Source organism: Bufo bufo, chromosome 10 (assembly GCF_905171765.1).
Source record: "Bufo bufo chromosome 10, aBufBuf1.1, whole genome shotgun sequence".
Classification (NCBI taxonomy): domain Eukaryota; kingdom Metazoa; phylum Chordata; class Amphibia; order Anura; family Bufonidae; genus Bufo; species Bufo bufo.
Genome location: NC_053398.1, coordinates 95,158,515 through 95,184,852, shown reverse-complemented (window position 1 = coordinate 95,184,852; position 26,338 = coordinate 95,158,515). Strand labels below are relative to the sequence as shown.

Sequence of the window (26,338 nt, the reverse complement as noted above, 5' to 3'; positions counted from 1 at the left end):
CCACCCATCTAATAGTTATAACTTTTTCTAACTGGAATACCCCTTAAGTATCGATCACCTATCCTAAGAATGGGCGATGGAGCAGCACTGCAGTATGTAGGCACGGCCATTATACCGTGAAGGGAGCTGTGTAGTGCGAGTGCCTGGTTCTGGCTCCGGAGCTCCTGCTAAAAGCTTCAGGGGTGCAAGGAGTCGGACCGCTGCCAATCCTAAGCATAGGTCATCAATATACAATAACATAGATCAATATACATAACTTCCGGAGAACCCCATTGAAACCACTTTCAGACAGCCGTAATGTGGCCACAATGCCCCGGACCTCTCGGGGTTCTGTAAGAATCACCATAGAACCCTATGGATATGGCGGCTGATATGTGACCACCTTAACAACCAGTCAGGTCATGGCTGTCATTTTCCAAATTGCTTTGTGAGAATTGGTAAACCGCCGCCCAGCAGGGAATCGTATAGGGGAGCGTTCCTGTGAAGTGCTAATACTGGGGATTTGAATTGTAAATTTCCGAGCTGCAGACATGCTGCTTTCTGGGCGTCACCTGCTCCTTCGCCATCGGGAAAATGTTTCTGCCCTGACATGCACTTGAGGAAAAATGTGTTAAATTGATGGGTTTGTCTTCCCATCAACAAACCCAAGGCATTGCGTGTTACCGTCCCGCACAGATCTCGGCATGCCTCAGGTTTCTGGATGCTTGTGATTGTAGCATTCGTGCTAATTTAGGAAAACCCTGCTCCTGGAGCCTCTGTTGTTGGGCAGGTGGAGCGGTCCAGGTCTGTGAGATGAGCCGTCTACTGTATCCTGACCCATTTATTTTAATGGCTCTGTGCACATTTTTAGTGTTTTTGAGCAGCGTTTTTCACACACAATTTTTGCATTCAGAAAAAATCTAAGCATGTTCTATATTCTGCGTTTTTTTTTTTTTTTTTTTTCAGCTCTGGTTCATAGAAGTGAATGGGGCTTGCATGCAAAATGGATTGCGTCCGGATGCAATGCGTTTTTCACTGATGGTTGCTAGGAGATGTAGTTTGTAAACGCATCAAAAACTGATTGCAGAGAGGCTGACTGAACTTGCCTGCAAAACCATCCGTTTTTTCCTGAACAGATCCTGTTTCACGTGAATGGATCCGGAAGGTCCGGCGCACCACAGAGTGCTTCCGTGGGGTTCCTGTCCATGCCTTCTGTGCATGCACTACTATTTTGCGGTGCGGACGGATCACAGACCCATTCAAGTTGAATGGCTCTGGATCCGTCTGCGTAATCTGTATGGATGTATGGATGTTGCCCCTGCATTGGGGACACCAGACTGTGGTCCCCAATGCACGGAACGGCTTACAAATACTGATACTGAAATTGGGTATTTGTGCACTTTTGTGGTTTTAATGACTTTTTTTTGGTGTTTTTCTTGCGGTAACATTAAAGGGCTTTTCTGGGATTACTATAGTACAGTGATGGCTAACCCCGACACTCCAGCTGTGGTAAAACTACGAATCCAAAGATGCACACTTGCTTGGCTGTTCTTAGAACTCCATAGAAATGGGTAGAGCATGCTGGGAGTCGTAGTTTCACCACAGCTGGAGTGCCGGAGGTTAGCCATCACTGCTATAGTATTTAACAGATATACTCAGGTAGTTGCTTACCTCGTGTACGTCTTCCCCATACTTTTTTTTGTTGTTGTTGTTCAGTTTGGACTCTCCTGACCCGTTTTTACCATGTAAACCATCCCTCTGGTTTCTTTCCATCCTGTACGTGGCACTTCTTGTTGCCGTCTCCAACCAAACCCATGATGCACCTGGCCTTTCCCTGCTACAGCTCCAGTACCGCCCCTGACAATGCCCAGCTAGTTTATAGCTCCTCCCACCCAGCTAGTTATATAGACACTCCCCTATCAGTGCCCCGCCCATGGACATTACATCACAGAAAATAAAATGCCTACATGGTCATGTGACCACAGCCCAGAACAGGGGATAGGAGCAATGAGGGTGAAAGAAATACATTACCAAACTACAGCAATCTTCATAAATGATTATTTTAAAAGATGTTCATACCAACTGGAAACACCACCTTTAAATACGGTACTAGTTTGCTCATTAATCAGGAGAAAACATCATTGATTTGACGCCCAAAGCCATTATTTGAGCATCAGATTATCCTGTGTAAACGCTGTCTAGTGCTTAGTTGTTCTTAAAATGAGTGCTGCCTCAGCTATTTCTGTAAGTCCCATAGCAATGAAAGAAGAGGTGGCCGCACTTACTCAGCTTACTCTCCATCCACCATAGTGGGGCTTCCCGTAGCAGTAAATAGAGAGCAAGCCGTGCATGTGCAGTGTGTTGTCCTTAAAGGGGTTGTCCAGGTTCAGAGCTGAACCCGGACATACCCATATTTTCACCCGGGCAGCCCCCCTGATGTCAGCATCGGAGCATATCATGCTCCGATGCTCTCCCTTGCCCTGCGCTGGATCGTGCAGGGCACGGGCTCTTTTGTTTACAATAACACACTGCCGGGCGGAGGCTTCAGCCCAGCAGTGTGTTCGATGATGTCACCGGCTCTGATGGGCGGGCTTTAGCACTGCCCTAGCCGTTTTACAGGCTAGTGCAGCGCTAAAGCCTGTCCATCAGTGCCGGTGACGTAATCAAACACACTGCTGGGCGGAAGCCTCCGCCTGGCAGCCCCATGGAGAGCCCGGTTCGTCACCGGGACTCCAGAAAATGCCTTTGCCCTGCGCGATTCAGCGCAGGGCAAAGGAGAGCATCAGAGCATGAACTGCTCCGATGCTCCTGTCAGGGGGGCTGCCGGGGTGAAAATGGGGATATGTCTGGGTTCAGCTCTGAACCCATACAACCCTTTAACTTCAGGTGCCCCATTCTGGAGATAGGAGCCCATCTGAAATTTATTGCATATCCTAGTGCTATGCCATCAGTGTCCCAGATGGGAATACTCCTTTAATGAATCTGTAACTGGTTGGAGAGGGGTGTTCCAAAACAGTCTGACACTGGCAGCACTGATTGGACAGTGTCGGACTCTGCAGGGACGCATCCCCAACTGGTAACACCCAGCCATTCAGGCCTCATGCACACTAACGTATTTTATTTCCGTGTCTGTTCTGTTTTTTGGGTTTTTTTGCGGACCGTATGCAGAACAATTCATTTCAATGGGTCCGCAAAAAAAAACCTGAAGGTACACTGTGTGCATTCCGTTCTGCAAAAAAAATAGAACATGTCCTAATATTGTCTGCATTACGGACAAGGATCGGACGGTTCTATTAGGGGCCAGCTGTTCCATTCCGCAAAATACGGAATACACGCGGATGTCATCCGTATTTTTTGAGGACCGCAAAATGCATACGGTTGTGTGCATGAGGCCTAAATCGTTACTAAACTTCTAGCGGCAATAATTGAGGAATGAAACAATATGAATATGAAAAGATGCTCCAGAATCGTTATGTAATGGGAATAAATGTGTTCAGTAAAACAGACCTGTCAGGACCTCTGCTGTCGGAGTAGTCATTCTGTATTGGAGACCCTTATTCCACTGACTAAGGGCTCATTCAGACCACCATGTCTGCTTTGTGGTCCACAAATTGTGGATCCGCAAAACACAGATACCGCCTGTGTGCGTTCTGCAACTTGCAGAAGGGCCAGCCCTATGATAGAAATGCCTATTCTTGTCTGCCATTGCGGACAAGAATAGGACATGCTCTATCTTTTTTGTGGGCCGCGGAATGGAACTACGGATGTGGACAACACATGGTGTGCTGTCCGCATATTTTGAAATGAATGGGTCTGCATCTGATCCGCAAAATTGCCGAACGGATGCAGACACAAATATACGGTCGTCTGAGCCCTTAATGACTATCTTCCACTGGTTGTCAGGCTTAGAACAAAACAGGTAAAGTGAGTTCATCTCCCAAGACGTCGCTCAAATGTTTATTTCATGGGTCAGAGAGGAAATGCTGATTCCCATTGTATAATCCTGAGCCAAACCTGCGCTTGTATATCTTTGTCTATATCTTGGGCTACTTTCACACTGGCATTTTGGCTTTCTGTTTGTGAGATCCGTTCAGGGCTCTTGGAAGCGGTCCAAAACGGATCCGTTTTGCCCCAATGCATCCTGAATGGAAAAGGATCAAAAGCAAAAAAAAAAAACTAACATAAATGTTTAGAAGCCTTGGGGCACATCCACACATGACGTAAAATACAGCAGTAAAGTCTGCAGAGGTTTTTGCGCTGGTTCTGTTGCATGCAGTATTTTCCATGTAAATTGTTGTGGATTTACCCCAGCTTAGGGTAGGGTGCTGTCTCTCCTTAAAGGGGTTCTCCACTTTTGATATATTGATGATCTATCCTCAGGACAGGTCATCAATATCAGATCGGCGGGGGTCCGACAGTCGGCACCCCGCCGATTGCCTGTTTGAAGAACGTAGCACTGCCTTCCCGCGGAGAGCAGGGGTAATTACAGCTCCTTTGTCCCCATTCACTTCAATGGGACAGATCCTTCCTTCAAGTGACTGCAAATCTACGGCGTATCTGCCATGTGAAGACATACCTTTACTGTCACACAAGGAGTGACTACTGACACTGACGGTGGAAACTGAATGACTAGTGCAAGTTTCAGAAATTGCTATTTCTTTAACACCTAGAAGAAGTAATCTGATATTTCTTGCATAAGTTAGGCCCCATTCACACGAATGTATTTTTGCTCCGCATCTGATACACATTTTTTGCGGATCGGATGCGGACCCATTCATTTCAATGGGGCCTCAAAAGATGCGGACAGCGCACTGCGTATGTCTGTTGCGCAGCCCCGCAAAAAAAATAGAACATGTCCGTTTGCAGACAAGAATAGGTATTGTTACGATGGGTCTGCAGAAAAGCCCAATGCAACACTGAGGTCATCCGGATGTCGTACGTACTTTTTGCGGATTGGCGGTCGTGTGAATGCACCCTTAGGCCTCTTTCACACGGGCGTTGCGGGAACATGCGCGAGTGCAAAACATTGGGATCGGTGTTCTGTAGATTGTATTATTTTCCCTTCTAACATGGTTATAAGGGAAAATAATAGCATTCTGAATACAGAATGCATAGTACAATAGGGCTGGAGGGGTTAAAAAATAAATAATAAAATAATTAAACTCACCTTAATCCACTTGCTCGCGCAGCCGGCATCTCTTCTGTCTCCTTCTTTGCTGATTGCAGGAAAATGACCTGTGGTGACGTCACTCCAGTTATCACATGATCCATCACCATGGTAAAAGATCATGTGACGGACCATGTGATGACCGGAGTGACGTCACCACAGGTCCTTTTCCTCCACACAGCAAAAAAGAAGACAGAAGAGATGCCGGCTGCGCGAGCAAGTGGATTAAGGTGAGTTTAATAATTTTTATTTTTTTTAACCCCTCCAGCCCTATTGTACTATGCATTCTGTATTCAGAATGCTATTATTTTCCCTTATAACCATGTTATAAGGGAAAATAATAATGATCAGGTCCCCATCCACTTGCTTGTGATTTTCACGCAACCCCATTCATTTCTATGGAGCTTGCGTTACGTGAAAAACGCACAAAGAGGAGCATGCTGCGATTTTCACGCAACGCACAAGTGATGCGTGAAAATCAGCGCTCGTGTGCACTGCCCCATAGAAATTAATGGGTCGGGATTCAGTGCGGGTGCAATGCGTTCAACTCGCGCATCGCATCCGCGTGGAATACTCGCCCGTGTGAAAGGGGCCTTAAATAGATTATTATTTGATAGCATTTTGGTCCACCCCTTCTCCTGTATCGCTAAAGGGAAAGTAGAATGCAAAGCAGTGGTGTGATACATGTAGCCACAAAGTTCAAAGGTATTAAGGTAAAACCTTAAAAAAAAGATCAACTTATAAGCCGTTTATTGTTATATTGTATCTATATAACCAGGTAGGTACAAAGTTTGACAGCTCCGTATAGAGTGAAATAAAGCGAGTTCATGGCATTAATAAAAAGATGTAATATTAGGTGTGCCTACCATCCCTGACTCATCAGGGAGGAAAATGACATGTATTATGTAAGCGGGAGACAACATAAACTAGTAATGTGCCTTGTGGATGTATCGTGCTAGGTATAGCAGACCGGAGAATAGAGATGCCTACATCAGGAGAAATTGGATACCGCCAATGATCAGAAGCATGTTGGATACAGAGTTAAGGCTCTTTCACACAAACGTGTTAAGCCCGTGCTGTGGACCGCAAATTGCATCGGCACCGTTCGCGGGGCAGCCGCATGGGGATCGTGGACCCATTCACTTGAATGGGTCCGCGATCCCTCCGTTCCGCAAAAAGATAGAGCATGTTCTATCTTTTTGCGGTGCGGAGGCACGGAACGGAACCCCAGGAAGCACTCCGTAGTGTTCTGTTCCGTTTTTCCGTTCTGCATCTCTGGATTTGCAGACCCATTGAAATGAATAGGTCCACATCCATGATGCGGAATGGGCCACAGAACGGTGCCCATGTATTGCGGATCCACAAATGCGGTCCGCAATACGGCAACGGGCATCACACGTTCGTGTGAAGGAGCCCTTAAGGCGCATTTACACGTGCTGACGAGCAGGCAATGATCAGCAAGGAACCGAACCTTCCCAATAATTGCCTGCTGGTCAGTGGAGGTGAAGAGCTGCATTTGCATGCAGCAATCGCCTCCACTGTATGGGGGAAGCCATCGTTCGTCCTTATCCAGACTTATTGTTTCAGGGCAGATCGCTGTTCACACAGCTTGTTCGGCTGACCAGAAATTATGATTTCACCCAAGAAATAATCGTTTTGCTCGTCTATTGGGTCATCTGCAGCACCTTTACGTTTGTAGTAACGTTCATTCATAATAATTGGCCCAACAGTTGTGCGGTGTAAATCTGCCATTTGTCACCCTTAATTATACTTCACTAATGACCATAGTATCATTCGTACAGTAGAAGATAAAGAGGCCCTAAAGCCATAACAGCATCTCACCAAGATAGAATCAGCAACGAGTCTGGAAAAAAATCATGACCAGGTTACTAAAGTTCAAGGGCTGAAAAAACCCAGTTTTAGCTTATTATTCTAATCACCCCCTTCCCCGATCTGGTTGAGGAACCTGTTCAGGAACCTAGAACTGCAGCACGGTGTGGCCTGAAGGCAAAAGATGGAATGGTTCAGGCAACCATGTTTTACTACACCTGATGGATAACCTATGGCAGGCGCTGTGGTCCCGTACAAGACCACATGGACTCTTTATGAAGAGCTGCGTGTCTGGTGTCCCTTGATCTGGATTGTCCATCCTGTCCTGGAAAGACTGAACTTGTCAGATTAGAAATTGGCTATAATGGCATAGTATGTATTCATTAAGGGTAGTAGTTTCCCATTCTTGGTCTATGTACAGTACAGACCAAAGGTTTGGACACACCTTCTCATTCAAAGAGTTTTCTTTATTTTCATGACTATGAAAATTGTAGATTCACACTGAAGGCATCAAAACTATGAATTAACACATGTGGAATTATATACATAACAAACAAGTGTGAAACAACTGAAAATATGTCATATTCTAGGTTCTTCAAAGTAGCCACCTTTTGCTTTGATTACTGCTTTGCACACTCTTGGCATTCTCTTGATGAGCTTCAAGAGGTAGTCCCCTGAAATGGTTTTCACTTCACAGGTGTGCCCTGTCAGGTTTAATAAGTGGGATTTCTTGCCTTATAAATGGGGTTGGGACCATCAGTTGCGTTGAGGAGAAGTCAGGTGGATACACAGCTGATAGTCCTACTGAATAGACTGTTAGAATTTGTATTATGGCAAGAAAAAAGCAGCTAAGTAAAGAAAAACGAGTGGCCATCATTACTTTAAGAAATGAAGGTCAGTCAGTCAGCCGAAAAATTAATTGGGAAAACTTTGAAAGCAAGGGCTATTTGACCATGAAGGAGAGTGATGGGGTGCTGCGCCAGATGACCTGGCCTCCACAGTCACCGGACCTGAACCCAATCGAGATGGTTTGGGGTAAGCTGGAGTGAAGGCAAAAGGGCCAACAAGTGCTAAGCATCTCTGGGAACTCCTTCAAGACTGTTGGAAGACCATTTCAGGGGACTACCTCTTGAAGCTCATCAAGAGAATGCCAAGAGTGTCCAAAGCAGTAATCAAAGCAAAAGGTGGCTACTTTGAAGAACCTAGAATATGACATTTTTTCAGTTGTTTCACACTTGTTTGTTATGTATATAATTCCACATGTGTTAATTCATAGTTTTGATGCCTTCATAGTCATGAAAATAAAGAAAACTCTTTGAATGAGAAGGTGTGTCCAAACTTTTGGTCTGTACTGTATGTCTGGTGGGAGGATAGGGGTTCAGTCCATATCCCCGAGGGTAAATGAAGATATTCAAAAGACGCATGAGAATAATAGATTAAGATGGTGTGTTTCTTTCAGCAGCTCATATCTTGCAGATCTTACAAAATCACAAGTAGGGGAAGGGGGACTGGACCTTGAGGAAACATTTCTACATCTCTCTCCATGTATTATCTGTAGTTGGGTAGTTGGCGGCTCAGTTTATAAGATAGGTGCAGGTCCCAGAGGTGGGACCCTCACCTATCAGACAATGGGGGCATATCCTAGCGAGATGGGAATGTCCCTTTTAACCCCTCCTGACATGTCTGTTTTAGTAACTGGCGACAAGTCATAATGTGTAGAATTATGATATTTTATATTCATTCCCCGTGTAATAACATCTATTCTTATGACTCTCTGATGTGCCAATCCTTTATTATTCCTGCTAGAAGTTATGAATGAATTGCTAGCAGTTTTCAGTGATGGTCCAGCTGGGTGTTACCAGTTGGGGGTTGTGTCCCTACACAGTCTGACACTTGCAGCACTAATTGGATGGTGTCAGACTGTGCAAGGACACACCCCTAACTGGTAACACCCAGGCAAAGCAGCATGTACCGAAGTGGTGCTGTATCTGGAACAACAGCACAGGGCCTCCAGAAAGTTCTAGGTTCTGGCCTCCACCAATCACACATTGATGACTAGTAATGGCACCTTTGACTAGATGTAAATTGGATTTCCCAGAAACCCCCTTCAAGGTCATTAAGGTCAAAATTGGCTTGCCCCTTTGAGGGTTAAGTCTCAAGTCATATCGTCATGATGATAGCAGCCCTCTCTGTAGGCTTTACGTTACGCTGCCAGCTTTGATTAGAGGTCCTAGAAGAACCACAGCTGCCCTGCATCTTAGTGTTGGCGGGTTTTTTTTCACGTTCATTGCCTTCTTCCCATTGAAGTCAGTGAGGAAAATGGCATAAAATGTCTGAGAGACACTGCTGAAACAGAAGGCAGCAGGCTGTAGAAACCGCGGTATGTCTGAGCGGGTCCTTCTAGCGGTAACATCCTGGGTTTATTGCTATTTTCGGAGGTTTCTTTGGTTATTTTGGCTGTAGTTGCTTCTCCCGCTGTGTATGTCAGTGTCACTGGTGTCCTCCTCTAATCACCATTCCTGGTAGTCTCCATCATATATCCCTCTGTCCACTACACCTATGCAGGTTGGACCAAGCGTTTGTGTGATGTCACCTCTGATTATTGGTTGATTTTTGGCTGCCCCTTGCAGCCTCTATAAACAGCGTTACCTAACTAGTTTCTTGGAGCCTTCAGGTTTCATACTGCTCTCCTCCCCTATGGCCGCTCCCTGTGAAACGAGACATGTGATTTCTTCATGGAACCTGTATTTCTGGTTTTGGCGTTACATAGCTGATGCAATCTGATGTGACTTTGGGAGGGGAGTTACGCATGGCTAGTTACTAAATCGTATTACTAGCAGTGTCCTGTGACCAAGATGTCATCGCAGAACTGAAATGCATTCTTCCTGAAGACTGTCCTATTTCCACCGATGAACGGGTCACCTTACTTTGTAAAGGCTCATTCAGACTGCCGTATGGTGTCTGCAAAAACGCGGATCTGTTTTTTTTGCAGATTAGATGCCTTTCTGCAAAACAATTAAAACATGTCCAATACTTGTTAGTGAAAATCAGGACGTGGCCCCATTGAAGTCTATGGGTCTGCAAAAGTTGGAATGCAATCCGTTTTTTTTTGCGGACATACTGAACTGTCCGCGAAAAACAAACAAAAACGGATCCGCATTTTTGCAGACTGCATACAACCGTCTGAATGAGCCCTAAATGAACGCTAAGGCCGGGTTCACATCACCGTTTTGTTTTCTGTTCTTCTGATCCGTCAGAAGGGCAGAAAAAAAAAAAGGATTCTGTATTTTAGGCGTCCGTTATGCACATTTTGCAGCCACATAAGCTATTTCTATCTCAGATCCGTTATTTTAGACTGAAAAAACTCCTGCATGTTAGAACTTTTTTTTTTCCATCTAAACGGATATCGGACGGAAATGTCTAAGACGCAAAATGTGTGGAACGGATTCCTAAAATGCAGGATCTGTTTTTTTCTGCTCTTCTGACTGATCAGAAGAACAGAAAAAGAAACGCTAATGTGAACCCAGCCCAACCCTGGAGAAGTAAATGCTGCCCCTTCCTCAAGCTATACGATAACCGTGTGCACGTTATTTCCCCCACACCGCCACAATGACATCCAAAAGAAAGGGGAAAAAGTTCATGAGATCTGGGACCTAAAGCTGGAAATGTACGAAGACGTTTGTCTCATATGCCAGTCTTCAACTGCACCGCATCGAAATACAAGGAGCCAAATTTATTAAAGATTTGGTGCCTACACCATTGCTCCGATTCTCCGGGCCTGGGTTTGTTTAACTGGCTGCAGTGGTGAGTGATTGGCTGCAGCGGGCAGATGGTGCTGGAACTGTTAGGTCAGTACTGCTCAGTTCTTTATTGTAGGCCTAGCCCCAGCATTGTCCGGTTTCCTGCTGAAAATGGACAACCCCTTTAAAAGGCACACATGCAGCAGAAAACTAGGAGTAGATTTGTGTATTTTATGCCATTTTCTGGTGTGAAGTTGTGGTAAATCTGCCAATCTGTGGAGGTCACCTCCACTAAACTTCACCCACTTTTCTCGCCCTTTTGGAATGTGGTGATGGAAGCGCAACGCAGCACATTGCTCTTTTTCCGTTCCTGTTCCATGATGTGGTCGGTCATTTTGCTTTGGCAGCGCTAGAAATCTGTTTTACAGCAGGGACCTGGACGCAAGCAAATTGAAGTCAGAAATTGACTTGTGGGAGGTGGTCCCTGACAGGTGTAGAGGTCCCTATAAAACGGGAAGTGCCCAGTGTGTATAATGTCAGATATATATTCTTCTATAAATTGTAATATTTATCTTTTTTATTGTTCTCTTTACAACTAGATGAACGTGAAGCAGTCCAAAAGAAAACCTTTACAAAATGGGTCAACTCTCACCTTGCCCGGGTCACTTGTAGGATTTCTGACCTGTACAATGACCTGCGAGATGGAAGGATGCTGATCCGACTGCTGGAAGTCCTGTCTGGGGAACAACTGGTAGGTGGACCGGCTACAACGGTTCATAGTGGCCAAGGGTCCAGTAAGATGTTATTTACTATCGGTTTACCTACACTGACGATCCTAGAATTATGCCCAAGATTATGAGCTTGACCTATATTTCAGTGATACAATAAGCCCTATTCAGCCATATGAGAGACTGTTAAGGTGACTGTAATGGCGTCCATACTGGCTGTCACTCGTCAGTGGCTTTTGTATTTGGGAGGAAGTTGCTCTTTGTAGGTGTAGTCCATGCAGCACTCCTGCAGGCGCCTGACTCTGCAAATCTCAAGAAAAAAATATGCTCCATGTTAGTCAGTAGATAGAAAGAATAACATTCAAGCCCTCAGTGGTTGATAACTTTTAATGGGATATAGGCCGTTAACATGGTCATTCTGGATAATGGGGCAGTGTAAATGGGCCTCTGACCAGCCATCCAATGAGCTAAAGGCTTATATGTGGGGTGATCCAAAATCATAGTTTGTCACCAGCACAATGAAACTGTATGGGGACAATCTTGGTAGCCATCATACATCCCCATACAGAAGGGATGACCGCCACATGTGTACGCAGCTGAACGAGCAGGCATTTTGGACCCATTAACACATAATCTTTTGATTATTCTGCACAAAAAGCCGACGGCAGCCCCCTTCCCGGAATACGCCTCCCGGAATTTGCAATGAGCAGTCACGGTTTATAACCAGGACTGCACCAAGAAAGAACATGGTATGGCTTTTTTGGTGCAGAATTGTGAAAAGCTGCTATATGAAGGGGGCCTAAGTGGAAAGACGGTGAAAAGAAGCTACTGTGACTACTTGGGTGTCTTCATCAGGCTTGGTAGAACACAATATCTGAAGAATCGCACATTTACGCACAAAGTGACGGAGCAATGGTGTGGTACATAAATGATGGAACAGTATGAGGTGGGGGCAGACCGCTATAGCAGGAAATATTGGAGCAGCTCACAGATGAGCAGCACTTTATTGTCAATGATTGTGATGCGCCCACCAGGTCTGGGAGGCACATACCTGTATGGCCAAAAGTATATAGACCCCCTTCCCCCCGAATTATTAAGCTCAGAGGTGTCACCCACACCCACTGCAGAGAGATGCATAAAACCAAGCACACTGCCCTGCAATCGCCACAGACAAATACTGGCAGCAGTAAACGTGGCATTGTCTTACAACGCCCCCTCTAATTGCCCCCTGTGAGCTGTAACGGCTGTATTACATACAGCGATCATGCAGTTTATTGTCGGGAGGGAAGCGTTTCTTCCCAACAATCGCCTGCTCCTTAGTGGAGGAGACCGCTGCAATTACATGCAGTGATCTCCTCCACAGTATTAGGAGGAGCGATTGCTGATGCCATCACGCGTCCCCATACTGACTAGTTGTTTGCGGGCAGAAGATCGTGATTAGACACCACGATCTGCTGCCGGCAAACAAGGATTTTTAAACCTGTTGAAAGATTCCAATTGCTCGATGAACAAGTGTTTGCTGGTACATCGGGTAATCAGCGGCAGTATTGCACTGCCAGATCATCGCTAACTAGCGTTTTTATGAGCGCGCGTTAGCAATAATCTGTCTAATACATCCTGTTAAGTGGAAGCGTCCAGTAGTATCAACAGCTCAGCCCCAAAGCAATGCTGAACCCCCTGTGAGTGCTGGGGCCATCTTACAGCTTACCAAGCACAGTGCTGTACTTAGTATAGTGGCTGTGCTCGGTATTGCAGCTCAGCCTCATTCATTTCTATGGAGCTGAGCTGTGGCCACATGACTGATGAACATGTCGTCACTGGCCTAGAAAAAGCTAAGAGAAGGCCGCGGCACTACTGCGAGCTCCACTGCCTTCTCAAACAGCTGATGGGCAGGGGTCCTGGGTGTCGGCTCTCGGAAAAACCCTTTAAGTCACATAGAATGACCTAAATCCACGCAACATGTTCCTGCTCTGGGTGTGTTAGTGTGGACTCCCAGACTTCTCTCGCATGTCTGTGATGCTTGGGCTCCTGGCAGTCAGTGGGGGTCCGTGTACAAGGTTGGGCCCGATCCAGCGGAGTGACAGCCAATCTGATGTCCTTATGCCCTCATGTATAAAGGTATTAATTATCCTTGTGTAACCATGTCAAATAAAAAATTCAGAAATAAGAGGCATCGACCAAATGTTGGTCATTATGCTTCTGATATCCTATTCCGTTATAGTAGGAGTGCACTGACACCTTATTGACTGAATGTGCTGAGAAAATGACTATTGGTTGTCAGCCTGAGAACGGGGTTGTCCTACATAATTAACAAGCCCCGCAATATCCTAAATTTAAAAAAACTAATCATGTTATATACACCCCTTTGTCCAGTGTCGTTCTGTCCTCGTCCAGTCCTCCTGCCACTGCTTGGTGACGTGCCGGTATACATCATGTGACTGCTGCAGCCAATCACTGTCCTCTGTGGTCTGCCACTGCTTACTTATTTCTAAAAAAAACCTAAAATGCTGTTTTCCATGATGAGCGGTCTACTGGTCTGTATCACTAAGCATACATGTAAGGGTCTATTCACACGTCCGCAAAATGGGTTCCGCATCCGTGCGGACCCATTCATTTTCAATGGGGCCGAATGTGCTGTCCGCGCTTCCGCATCCGTACTTCCGTTTCTGCAAAAAAAATAGAACATGTCCTTATTGTCCTATTCTTGTCCGCAATTGCGGACAAGATTTAGGCATTTTCTATTATAGTGCCGGCGATGTGCGGTCCGCAAATTGCAGAATGCACATTTCCGGTGTCCGTGTTTTGCGGATCCGCGAAACATTTACGGACGTGTGAATGGACCCTAAATGACTTTTAGATACATGAATAATCTGTCATCCTAGATTATTACCTAGATTCCTAATCTGCCCAAACCGGTTGGGTGCCTGTGATTCCTATTTTTAATATTCAGCATTTGGATTTACATTTAACAAAACAAGTTCATCATGTGGCCTCCACCTTCCAAATGTTAAACTCTTTGGCTTCACCAAGAGGTCTGTATTGATGGTCGACCAAAGCCTCCTGTGTCGTTGGTAGAAGGTATAGGAAGGTGAAAGTGAGCCTGTCCAAAGCAGCATGCATCATAGCCGCAGCAACAATGTCTCCCGGAAGTGTCTGTGTAATGTCACCTATAGGTGACCAGCCCCATGATGTGCAGCTCTCACCGAAATAATAATAAATGCAGATTGCATTAGCATAGATCTCTGATTATCTAACTGATGTTCTCTCCTTATGGAATGGAAGCATATTGTTTTTTATTAGTTATAGAACTATACTATTTTCACCATTTACCTAGCTATAGGCACAGCCCTGGTCAGGTAACCACTGGAACAATTTGGAAGTGAGGAAACCAGAATAGTTGTCCGTTAGTCTGCAGAAGCAATGGTGGAGAATATTGGTCACAATCCACCAGCATAAAACTATGCAAAACATATTGACTTTGCTTTTTTTGATCTATTATAGCCCAAGCCCACCAAGGGTCGTATGCGTATTCATTGCCTTGAAAATGTCGACAAAGCACTACAGTTTTTAAAGGAACAAAAAGTCCATTTGGAGAACATGGGATCCCATGACATTGTGGATGGGAACCACAGGCTGACTCTAGGACTCATTTGGACCATCATCCTCCGTTTTCAGGTAATATTATGTGGCTTAAACTTCTTAAACTGGTTGTCCTGTGTTTATAGGGGTTCCGTTATTATTTACCACCCCACACCTCCTGACAACTTTCCCATTATTTTCTAGCACCCCCCCAACTCCTCTGCCAAATGCCTGGTTTGTCTACCCATGGCACCTCTGGCTGCACCCATTTTCGGTGGTTTCCTCTCACTTCTTGCACTGGTTCTCAGTGGAGAGAAGCTGAGGCACATGAGCTCCGAGTGAGAGCTCTCCATCGTTTTTCATATACTTGAAAATAGAGCTAGCGTAGGGCCACGTAGCACTGTATGGGTGCCATAATGCAACCACTGGAATGAAGCCTAAAGGTGGATTTACACAGCCTGATATTCAGGCAGATTATCGGGAATGAGCGCTTGTTCCCAACAATCTGCCCCTCTAAATGTGCAGCCGATCACGCACTTTCATGCAGGCAAATAAATGATGGTTTCTGGGCAGCAGATTGTGCGGTCTAAACAGCAATCTTCTGCCCAGAAACCATGCAGCTGCATGAGGACGAGCCATCACAACAGTGACCCCTCGTCCTCCTACTGTAAACGCAGCGGTCTCCTTCCGTTAGCTAGGAGCCAAATGTTGGGAAGGAACGCTTCCTTCCCGACCATCGGCTGCTCCTCCTCCCGTGTAACCTGCCTTTAGAATAGATTTATAAAGGCAAGAGAAAAGATTCCAGTAAAACTATGTTTGCTTTGCAGATTCAAGATATCAGTGTTGAGACGGAAGATAATAAAGAGAAGAAGTCCGCTAAGGATGCGTTATTACTATGGTGTCAAATGAAGACTGCTGGGTGAGCACTAAACAATGGATGAAGGGTCATAGTGTCCCTCATGTATTCCACGCGTACGTGCTGAAGGCAGAAGCGATATGGAGCCATGTGAATGTTTACAGCCCAGCGTCCCGCATATTTTCCGACTTCGCGTGAAGTATTTGCATTGCAGACTATTAGTATACAATCCGGAAGTGCAAGGTTTAACGCTTTCATTCCTGTTAGATGACTCAACAATATGGCCATCATTTTTATAGATGGAAAATGCAGGCGACCTTATTTAGCTGATTTCGGTAACGGACTCTTCGTTAAACTTCAATTGTTATTTTTCTCCAGGTATCCAAATGTTAACGTTCACAACTTCACGACAAGTTGGCGTGACGGGCTGGCATTTAATGCGATCGTGCACAAACACAGGTTGGGAACTTTTCTTAGAAATTGTATTCTATGTAAGCTGTGCAGAAAGGTTTCATACCAGAAGGGTTTTCATAGTTTTTAGTAAAAGACCCCATATTTGAAGTTTTGCCCCTAATGAGTGTATGCCCTCTGCAAATGGTGTCCCACAACAAACACTTATTCCCTATCCACAGGACGGTGGATAAGTATCTGTTCTGTGGTGGTCCGACCACTGGAATCCCTACCAATCCTGGGGGGGGGGCCCTGTGTTTCCCCATTTAAATGGAGTGGCAGTCACACATGTGTACTGTATGGGACAGCCGGAGATGGCTGAGTGCTGAAGAGATGAATGGAGTGATAGTGAGCATGTGTGACTGCCGGTATGGAGAACCGATTTGTAGCGTCCTCCTGAGGCTTACAGTAATATTGCAGCTTCTAATCCTTCTATACTAGATGTAATGGGCACTGGCTCCTCCATACATCGAATTCCTGCTGGGCCTGCAATTATTAATGGCAGTGTAAGGTCGGCGAAACACATATGAAAGCTGTCGCCTACTGCTCCCTGATCCCCTCATACACGTTCCTGCTCAGGCTAGCCGATAGGTTCACATTAGTGCTAAGTAATCCGGCAGCCTGTCCCGGCAGAAAGCCGACATTTATGCCGGAAAACAGCTGGATCCCCATCAGATCCCATTGTAGTCAGTGGACATCTGGCACTCCTGGATACGGCGAACTAGGGCAGAAGGTTCCTCTCCCTGCCAGATTTCATAATGCTACGGTGAACATAGCCTTCGCCAAAAAAGCATCATGTATTTTCATTTGAAAGAGGGGAGGACGCTACTGCCAGACCTCTTATCTCCCCGAAAACAAAAGGATTGGGCAGTTCAAATCCAACATGCCTGAGCCTTATCTCCCCCAACATCTGCTGTCAGATCATATGGTTAGCAGATGAAATGGTTGCATTCAGCCAACATACATCTAATATGTAAGGCCATCGTGAAGCAGAGTCGGATAGACAGCCGCTTTATCCTGTATCAGACTTGCATTAGACCACGCAGCTAAACTATAGTTTCATAGCTGTGCAGTAATAAAGCAGAACTAGAAAGTAACCAGTACTTAAAAAGTAAAATACAGGTTTCCATTACCCAGCGGTAAAGAGTTTATTCATTTTACCCACTTTTATATGGCGCCGCCATATTCCACAGCGCTTTACAGACTTATTAATCGTTATCCCCAGGGGAGCTCGCAATCTAAATTCCTTATCAGGATGTCATTGGAGTGTGGGGGGAAAAACCATAGCACCTGAAGGAAACCCACAAAAACATGGGGAGAACATACAAACTCCATGGAGATATTGTGAACTTAGGACCCCAGCGCTGCAAGGCACTAGTGCTAACCACTGAGCCACCGTGCTTAGGCATATCCCTACGGGACGTACAGGTCTCTGTCACCAGCAATATTCAAACAATACATGCGGAAGAGCCCAACCAAGTGGTTGTCCGGAATGACTGAAATGCGTGACGAGCAGTTGTTCTCATATGAAATAGTTTGATCTTGTTCTTCCCTATTGTAGGCCAGATGTTATTGACTTTGACACTCTGAAGAAATCCAATGCTCACCACAACTTGCAGAACGCATTCAACACTGCTGAGCGAGAGCTGGGCCTCACTAAGCTTCTGGATCCTGAAGGTAAATAACTTCTTTTGGCTGCATTCACACAGGGTTTAAAAAAGAAAAAAACACAGAAAGATGAGTAGGAAAAATACCAGAGATCCTTTTAAGTTGGCAGCCTGGTGTGCACTGCCTTCTTTTAGTGCTGGAGTCCTGGATTGAAATAACCCAACATCTGCATGTTGTCTCTGTCTTTGTGTGGCTTTTCCCCACATGTGGTGTTTTTTTAAAAATCTTTTTATTATTCAAGTCTAAAGAGAAAAGGGCCATACCCGAGAGCATGCTACATGGACCACAAAGCTGCCATAGTAAGGGCCAGAAGCCGAAACACTATGGGGGGGGGAAGGAGACTTATTAAGGAGATTGTCCCCTCCTTTACTATTGATTTGCTTAATCCTCAAGATGGGCCATCATTAGCTGATCACTGGAGGTTTGACGCCCCCTGCACCCTCGCTGATCAGCTGTTTCAGAGCAACTCTAGCACCAGATTTACACATCTTGGTGAAGAGCTGGTTACTGCAGCCCTGCTCCCATTGAAGTGAATAGGAGCAGTGTTGTAGTTACTAGCTCCATCTACTGCACATTGGACTGAGCGGTGTAGTTCCAGCTACTGGGAAACAGCCGATGGGCAGGGGTGCAGGATGGACAACCTCTTTAAGACCAACGTTTCATACTCTGGTCTTAATTTCAAGAGAGTAAAAAGCACCAAATTTTTGAGTCGCATACCTCTTAATAACCTTATTGCATCTTTTGGCACCAAATTGAAGCCAATTTCTGGCATAGGTTATGGTAAATCTGTGGGGCCATAGGATGCCACACCCGCCCACTAAACCTCTTCTACTTATCACTCTTTAAAGCTCAAACCGGCAAAAAGTCACAAATGTTTACACAAAATTTGCACACCATAAAACAGGAATAATTGGGGTAATAATTGTGTATATTGTGAGAAATTTGTATACTAATGTAGACAAACCGCATGCATCTGGACACAGCATTTCTGGGTTTGAAAAATACCTTAAATGCTGTGTGAATCTGGCCTCTGTGGGTTCAGTAGGAAAGGAGAGTGATAAATCCAGAGCTGAATCTGATACAGCTAATCCTTAGGGCTGTTTCACACGAGCTGATCTCGTGAATGACAACCAAGCCCCATTCCGGACAGCAGAGACACGGAGCATTAACATGACTGACAATGCTCCGCGCCTCTCTGTGATCTTTTCACTACAAAATCACGGTAACAACTTTATCTCACTGTGATTTTGTAGTAAAAAGATCACAGAGAGGCACGGAGCATTGTCAGTCATGTCTCTGCTGTCCAGTGCGGGGCTTGGCTGTCATTCACGCTGCGATGACACACACGGGATCCGCTCGCTGAAACAGCCCTTACATAGGTTTTGCTCTTGGGTTACATTTTGTGGATCTAAAGATCAGTCCACTAGGGTGAATAGGGTATGTGTGTGTGTGTGTGTGTGTGTGTGTATGTATGTATGTATGTATGTATGTATGTATGTATGTATGTATATATATAAAAAGCAAAAGAAGGCAGCACTCCAATTTGTGATGGAAAAAAGTGGACGGTTTATTCACCCAACCAGCAGCAATGTTTCAGCTCTCTATGGAGCCTTTGTCCAGCTTCTTTTATATATATATATATATATATATATATATATATATATATATATATATATATATATATATATATATATATATAAATTATAATATAAATTTTTTTTATATATTTTTTATTTTATTATTATTATTATTTTAGAGACTTTATCTGGTGAATTGATCTTTTTATTACACTAGAAACCTTTAACATGTTCACACTTTGTTTCTTCAGATGTAAATGTCGACCAACCAGATGAGAAGTCCATCATTACTTATGTGGCAACGTTCTACCACTACTTCTCAAAGATGAAGGCCCTGGCAGTGGAGGGGAAACGTATTGGCAAGGTACTTGATTGTTTGTTTAAAAGGGGTTGTGCACCTTTGTCAAGCTCCCCCTCTTGGGTAGACTTGTGAAGGGAAGCATACTTGCCTGCTTCCCAGCTCCTTTTCTCTCTGCGCTCCCAAGATGTACACTTCTGTTTCGACACCGCGGCAGCCAAATGTTGGCCGTGCTGGTGACCTGCTCCCCTTGCGTCATTTTACCATTTGACATGACGCAAGGACAGCAGGTCACCACTGCACCCAGTGGTTGGCTGCAGCAGTGTCAAAACGGAAGTTTACTGCCTGGGAGTGCAGATGACCAACCAAGGCCAGGAAGAGGAATGGCGAGCCAGCGCCAGATAGTAGGTAAGTATGCACAACCCCTTTTAGGTATTTTTATTTATTTTTTACTTTTGTCTCGCCGATGATGAAACGTTTTGACACATCATCCATGTAGTCTATATCATTAGGTACAGGGAGTGTCTGTTTAGGCTGTTTGTTTTTTAAGGTGTTCAATATTTTGTGATGCAATCTGAATTTAAAAATCATCATTAGAGGATATAGGAGTGGAAAGTTTATAGAGAACATTGCAAAGCTGTAAACTGTGTATGACTGTAGTCTTACATTTCAGACTTTGGCTCGATAACAGATTGATGTGTATAGGCAAGCTCCACCCTGGGAACATGTTTATTGGAGAACTGCATGAATTATTATTAGTGTCTCAGTCACTCCTTTTAGCTGCGGGTGAATTCCGTTGCATTCCCCAATTCTTGCTCATACAATTGCAGTTATACCTATTTGTCTCCCTTTCAGCCATGCACCCTAAAAATTCTGTAAAAAAATTATGAAAACGAAACCTACCTTCATGTATGATGCACAAAGTAATGGAAATGTCTGAAGGAATTTCTTCACGTTGCTTTGCTAGGTTCTGGACCATGCAATTGAAGCGGACCAGCTTATTGAGAATTATGAGCGCCTGGCATCTGAGCTTCTCCAATGGATTGAGCAGATGATCATTACTCTCAATGATCGAAAGTTGGCGAACTCCTTGACTGGTGTTCAAAACCAGCTTCAAGCCTTCAACACTTACCGAACGGTAGAGAAGCCTCCCAAGTGAGTTTTATTTTTCTAACTAGCTCGATGTGTAGCTATGTCCGCTGCAGTCCTAAAGATTTATTCAATTGATGTTTTTGGTTGGCCAAATTTGAAGTTTGTCACCCCTAGAAATTCCTTTTCATTTGGCAATTATCTCGACCGAACAAACGTGTCTTGGAGCACCCATTGAATTCAAAGAGTTGACCACAGAATATAAGATTGCGTCAAATCCTCCAGAGCGAGGTGATGCCATATAAACGTATGTTGGTGTGACCTCTAAGACATGTGTCTTGATCATATAATGCCTTAAGGCATTGTGTGACATACAGGCTCGGAAGCTGTGCACATGTGAGGTCGGGCTGACAGCTGGCCTCTGATCATGCCCATTTAAAACCTTAGGCCCCTTTCACACGGGCGAGTATTCCGCGCAGATGCAATGCGTGAGGTGAACGCATTAAACCCGCACTGAATACCGACCCATTCATTTCTATGGGGCTGTTCACATGAACGGTGATTTTCACGCATCACTTATGCGTTGCGTGAAAATCGCAGCATGCTCTATATTCTGCGTTTTTCACGCAATGCAGGCCCCATAGAAGTGAATAGGGTTGCGTGAAAATCGCAAGCATCCGCAAGCAAGTGCGGTTCCGGTGCGATTTTCACGCACGGTTGCTAGGAGACGATCGGGATGGAGACCCGATCATTATTATTTTGCCTTATAACATGGTTATAAGGGAAAATAATAGCATTCTGAATACAGAATGCATAGTAAAACTGCGCTGGAGGGGTTAAAAAAAAAATAACATTTTTTTTTTTAACTCCCCTTAGTCCACTTGATCGCGATGCCGGCATCTCCTTCTGTCTCCTTTGTTGAATAGGACCTGTGGTGAGCATTAAATACAGGAACAGGACCTTTGATGACGTCACTCCGGTCATCACATGGTATGTCACATGATCTTTTACCATGGTGATGGATCATGTGATGACCGGAGTGACGTCATCAAAGGTCCTGTTCCTGTAATTAAGGCTGACCACAGGTCCTGTTCAACAAAGGAGACAGAAGGAGATGCCGGGCCGCGATCAAGTGGACTAAGGTGAGTTAAATAATTTTTTTATTTTTTTTTAACCCCTCCAGCGCTGTTTTACTATGCATTCTGTATTCAGAATGCTATTATTTTCCCTTTATAACCATGTTATAAGGGAAAATAATACAATCTACAGAACATTGATCCCAAGCCCGAACTTCTGTGAAGAAGTTCGGGTTTGGGTACCAAACATGCGCGATTTTTCTCACGCGAGTGCAAAACTCATTACAATGTTTTGCACTCGCGCGGAAAAATCGCGGGTGTTCCCGCAACGCACCCGCACATTTTCCCGCAACACCCGTGTGAACCCAGCCTTAGAGTCCACAGTCCATAGCGATTGTGGTATCTAAGTGGTTAGACAGAGATGGGGGGAGAGCCTCATTGATATACATTGGCACAAAACACTGCAGTACATGGTCAAGTCTGGGGCTAAAAAGTTAAATAGAAATGGTAAGAATATGAAAAAGAAAAGTACAGCAAAAAAAGCTTTTTCCTTTCAAAAAATAATACAAAAATGTAAGAAGTACAAATAACATGTTACATATCTCGCACAACAAACACCATATAAAAAAAATTTGACAAGTTTTTTTCCTCATCCCACTTGGTGGCACAAAAATAAGTGTTAAAGAAAAGATGGAAACAAGACGTGTATAATTTGATGGGAAAATGAATCCAGCCAGCAAAGGAAGCAATATGGATAATAACAATACATTAGTAGGTGGCTTGTATTAACTTTCTCTACATGATAAATGCCACTTGCTGAAGTGAGAGAACGCCTTTAATGGCTAACCGCATGGCAGTTACCCCACTTGGTTCATTAGCTGCTGGTCGTGGGACAGAACGTATGCTGACGCTGGGATAGATAATTGGGAGTTTTTAGGTCCCACCACATTGGAAGTTCTGTGATGAAGCCGGTCAATACAACAATGTGTTTCACTGCTAGAAAAATGATTGTGTAAAACAACCAGTTACAACTGAGCTGCCCAAAAAATGCTAATCTATCACCCAAGTAGAGCAATCTGTACAATACTTGAATATTTCTGAGAGGGATTTATCGGACTAGAGATGTTGGATGACTGCCCGAGTCAACCTCCTACCTGTGTTTAAGTGAGTTTTCATCGACGCATACAACCATCTGCTCATAATCCTGTGCCAAGCCAAAACTTCTCTGAGATAACAGAAGCATTTCCTCTTGGTTTTGATCTTCTCATTAACTCTTCTGCTTTCTGCGCCTCCCTCTAGTTACTTTCCGGTGGTTTCTAATCTTCTGGATCCATCAAAATAAAAAATAAATGTCCAACTGTCACATAACACCTACAGCCTAATCTATTCTGTTACGTTTGCCAAAAAGTATTGAAACGCTTGAAAGGATTAAGTCACTTCAGCAAATAACATTTATCATGTAGAGAAGGTTAATACAAGGCACTTACTAATGTATTGTCCTTGTCCATATTGTCTCCTTTGTTGGCTGGATTCATTTTTCCATCATATTTATACACTGCTCATTTCCATGGTTACGACCACCCTGGTATCCATCAGCGGTGGTCGTGCTTGTACACTATAGGAAAAAGCACTGGCCTATGTGCGCTTCCATGGTCTGATGGATTGCAGGTTGGTCGTAACCATGGAAACGAGCAGTGTATAATGTGATGGGGGAAAAAATCCAGCCAGCAAAGGAAGCAATATGGATAATAATGCCCCTTTCACATGGGCGAGTTTTCCGCACAAGTGCAATGCGTGACGTGAACACATAGCACCCGGACTGAATCCTGACCCATTCATTTTAATGGGTCTGTGTACATGAGCATATTTTTTTACGCATCAGTTCTGCGTTTGCGAGAAAAACGCAGCATGTTCTATATTCTGCGTTTTTCACGCGGCCCTGGCCCCATAGAACTGAATGGGGCTTCAGTGAAAAATGCATTGCATCCGGATACAATGTGTTTTTCACTGATGGTTACTAAGAGATGTTGTTTGTAAACCTTCAGTTTTTTATCACACGCGCGAAAAAAAAAATCTAAACGCATTGCACCCGCGCGGTATAAAAATTAATAACTGAACGCAATTGCAGACAAAACTGACTGAACTTGCTTGCAAAATGGTGCAAGTTTCACTGAACGCATCCGGAGCCAATCCGTATTGTCCGTGTGAACGAGGCCTAACAATACATTAGTTAGGCCTCTTTCACACGAACGATGCGGATTGGCTCCGGGTGCGTTAAGTGAAACTTGCACCATTTTGCAAGCAAGTTCAGTCAGTTTTGTCTGCGATTGTATTCCGTTTTTTCTGCGCGGGTGCAATGCGTTTTTCACTCTAGTGAAAAAAAATGAAGGTTTACAAACAACATCTCCTAGCAACCATCAGTGAAAAACGCATTGCACCCGGACTGTATCCGGATTACATCTGGATGGAACGCGTTTGTCACTAAAGCCCCATCCACTTCTTTGGAGCCAGGGCTGCGTGAAAAACGCAGAATATAGAACTTGCTGCGTTTTTCATGCAATGCAGAAATGAATGCGTCAGGATTGAGTGCGGGTGCTATGCGTACACTTCACACATCGCACCCGCGTGGAACACTTGTGTGAAAGGGGCTTTAGTGCCTCGTATAAAGTGACACAACTCCTTTATCCACAAAGTTTGAGAATTTTTTTTGCATAGCCAGCCCCTGTAGAACACAGTGGTAGTAATGTCCATGTATGTACAGTTTTAATTTTTTGTATTTTTAATATTTCAGGTTCACAGAGAAAGGAAATTTGGAAGTTCTCCTCTTTACCATACAGAGTAAAATGAGAGCAAACAATCAAAAGGTCTATACTCCAAGGGAAGGAAAACTTATATCTGATATAAACAAGGTACAGTCTATACCACCATTCCCTTTCTGAGTGCTGTGCGTTTTCTGTTGCTGAAATAACTTGCTCTTTTATTGTTGAAGGCCTGGGAGCGCCTGGAGAAGGCAGAACATGAACGAGAGCTTGCCTTGCGTAACGAGCTGATTCGCCAAGAAAAATTGGAGCAGTTGGCAGCTAGATTTGATCGGAAGGCAGCCATGAGAGAAACCTGGTTAAGTGAGAACCAGCGTCTTGTCTCACAGGTATTCAACATTGTTGTGTTACCCAAGTCCTTTTTTTGTATATTTTCTTATGTTAATCACATTTATATTTCTTTGTTTAATAAACTTCACCAAATTTATAGGGGAAATTTAATGGAATAGTGATGAAATATATATTACTGCTGTTACTGGAGTACCCCACTATTTAGTACTTTCTAAAACCCATACACCAAGACCTTGTTATAAAAAGCTTTAATCTGACCTTCCCTCTTACATTATAGGATAACTTTGGTGTGGACCTTGCTGCAGTTGAAGCTGCCGTGCGGAAACATGAAGCTATTGAGACAGATATTATTGCCTACAGCGAACGTGTACAAGCAGTAAATGCAGTTGCCAATGAACTAGAGGCAGAGAATTATCATGACATTAGAAGAATTTTGGCTCGTAAGAATAATGTGACCCGTTTATGGGATTATTTAAGGGAGCTGGTTGCAGCCAGGCGCCGAAGACTCTTGATGAACCTAGAACTTCAAAGAATGTTCCAAGATCTGATGTATCTCATGGACTGGACAGATGATATGAAGGTATGGATGATTCTGAATCCTTTGCTTTACATGATCGTCGTTACACGTTGAAATTATATCTTTTATTGTCTTCTCTTCAATCAGGGCCGTCTTCAGTCTGAAGATTATGGGAAACACCTTCATGGCGTAGAAGATCTTCTACAAACTCATACACTAGTGGAGGCTGACATTGCTGTTCAGTCAGAACGCGTAAAATCAGTTAGCGCTGTTGCACAAAAATTCATGACTGATGATGAAGGTATGTAGAAAATGATTTGCACGAGAATTGTAACCAGTAGTGTAGCCTAAATCTAAGGCTGGGTTCACACCTGAGCGTATTCGATAAGCGCTGTTTACAGGTGTTTTTATCGGGCGTTTTTGAAGCGTATTTTGGGGCGTTTTTGTATTTTGGAAACGCGTGTCGTACGCACGTTCTTGCTATTGACAAAGAGGCGTACAATGAAAAACAGAGGTGTTACGTGCGACAATACGCCCCAAAGAAGCTCCTGTACTTCTTGGGGCGTAGGGCGTTTTACAGCGCGTTCGTACGCGCTGTAAAACGCTCAGGTGAGAACCATGCCCATAGGGAAACATTGGTTTTTGCCTGTTGAGCGTTTTACAGCGCGTAGGAA

At 44.3% G+C, this 26,338-nt stretch overlaps 1 protein-coding gene across 3 annotated transcripts in view; it reads left to right on the top strand.

Moving 5' to 3' along the window:
- SPTBN2 (spectrin beta, non-erythrocytic 2) overlaps positions 1–26,338 on the top strand; it is a 264,500-nt gene that overhangs the window by 210,864 nt on the left and 27,298 nt on the right. For all 3 annotated transcript variants that reach the window (XM_040410084.1, XM_040410082.1, XM_040410083.1), the window contains 11 exons: positions 11,316–11,467; positions 14,946–15,119; positions 15,851–15,942; positions 16,258–16,338; positions 17,891–18,006; positions 19,826–19,938; positions 20,840–21,027; positions 24,829–24,946; positions 25,027–25,185; positions 25,425–25,727; positions 25,812–25,965. In XM_040410084.1, the coding sequence (XP_040266018.1) occupies positions 11,316–11,467; positions 14,946–15,119; positions 15,851–15,942; positions 16,258–16,338; positions 17,891–18,006; positions 19,826–19,938; positions 20,840–21,027; positions 24,829–24,946; positions 25,027–25,185; positions 25,425–25,727; positions 25,812–25,965 (1,650 nt within the window). The remainder of the gene's footprint in view (positions 1–11,315; positions 11,468–14,945; positions 15,120–15,850; positions 15,943–16,257; positions 16,339–17,890; positions 18,007–19,825; positions 19,939–20,839; positions 21,028–24,828; positions 24,947–25,026; positions 25,186–25,424; positions 25,728–25,811; positions 25,966–26,338) is intronic.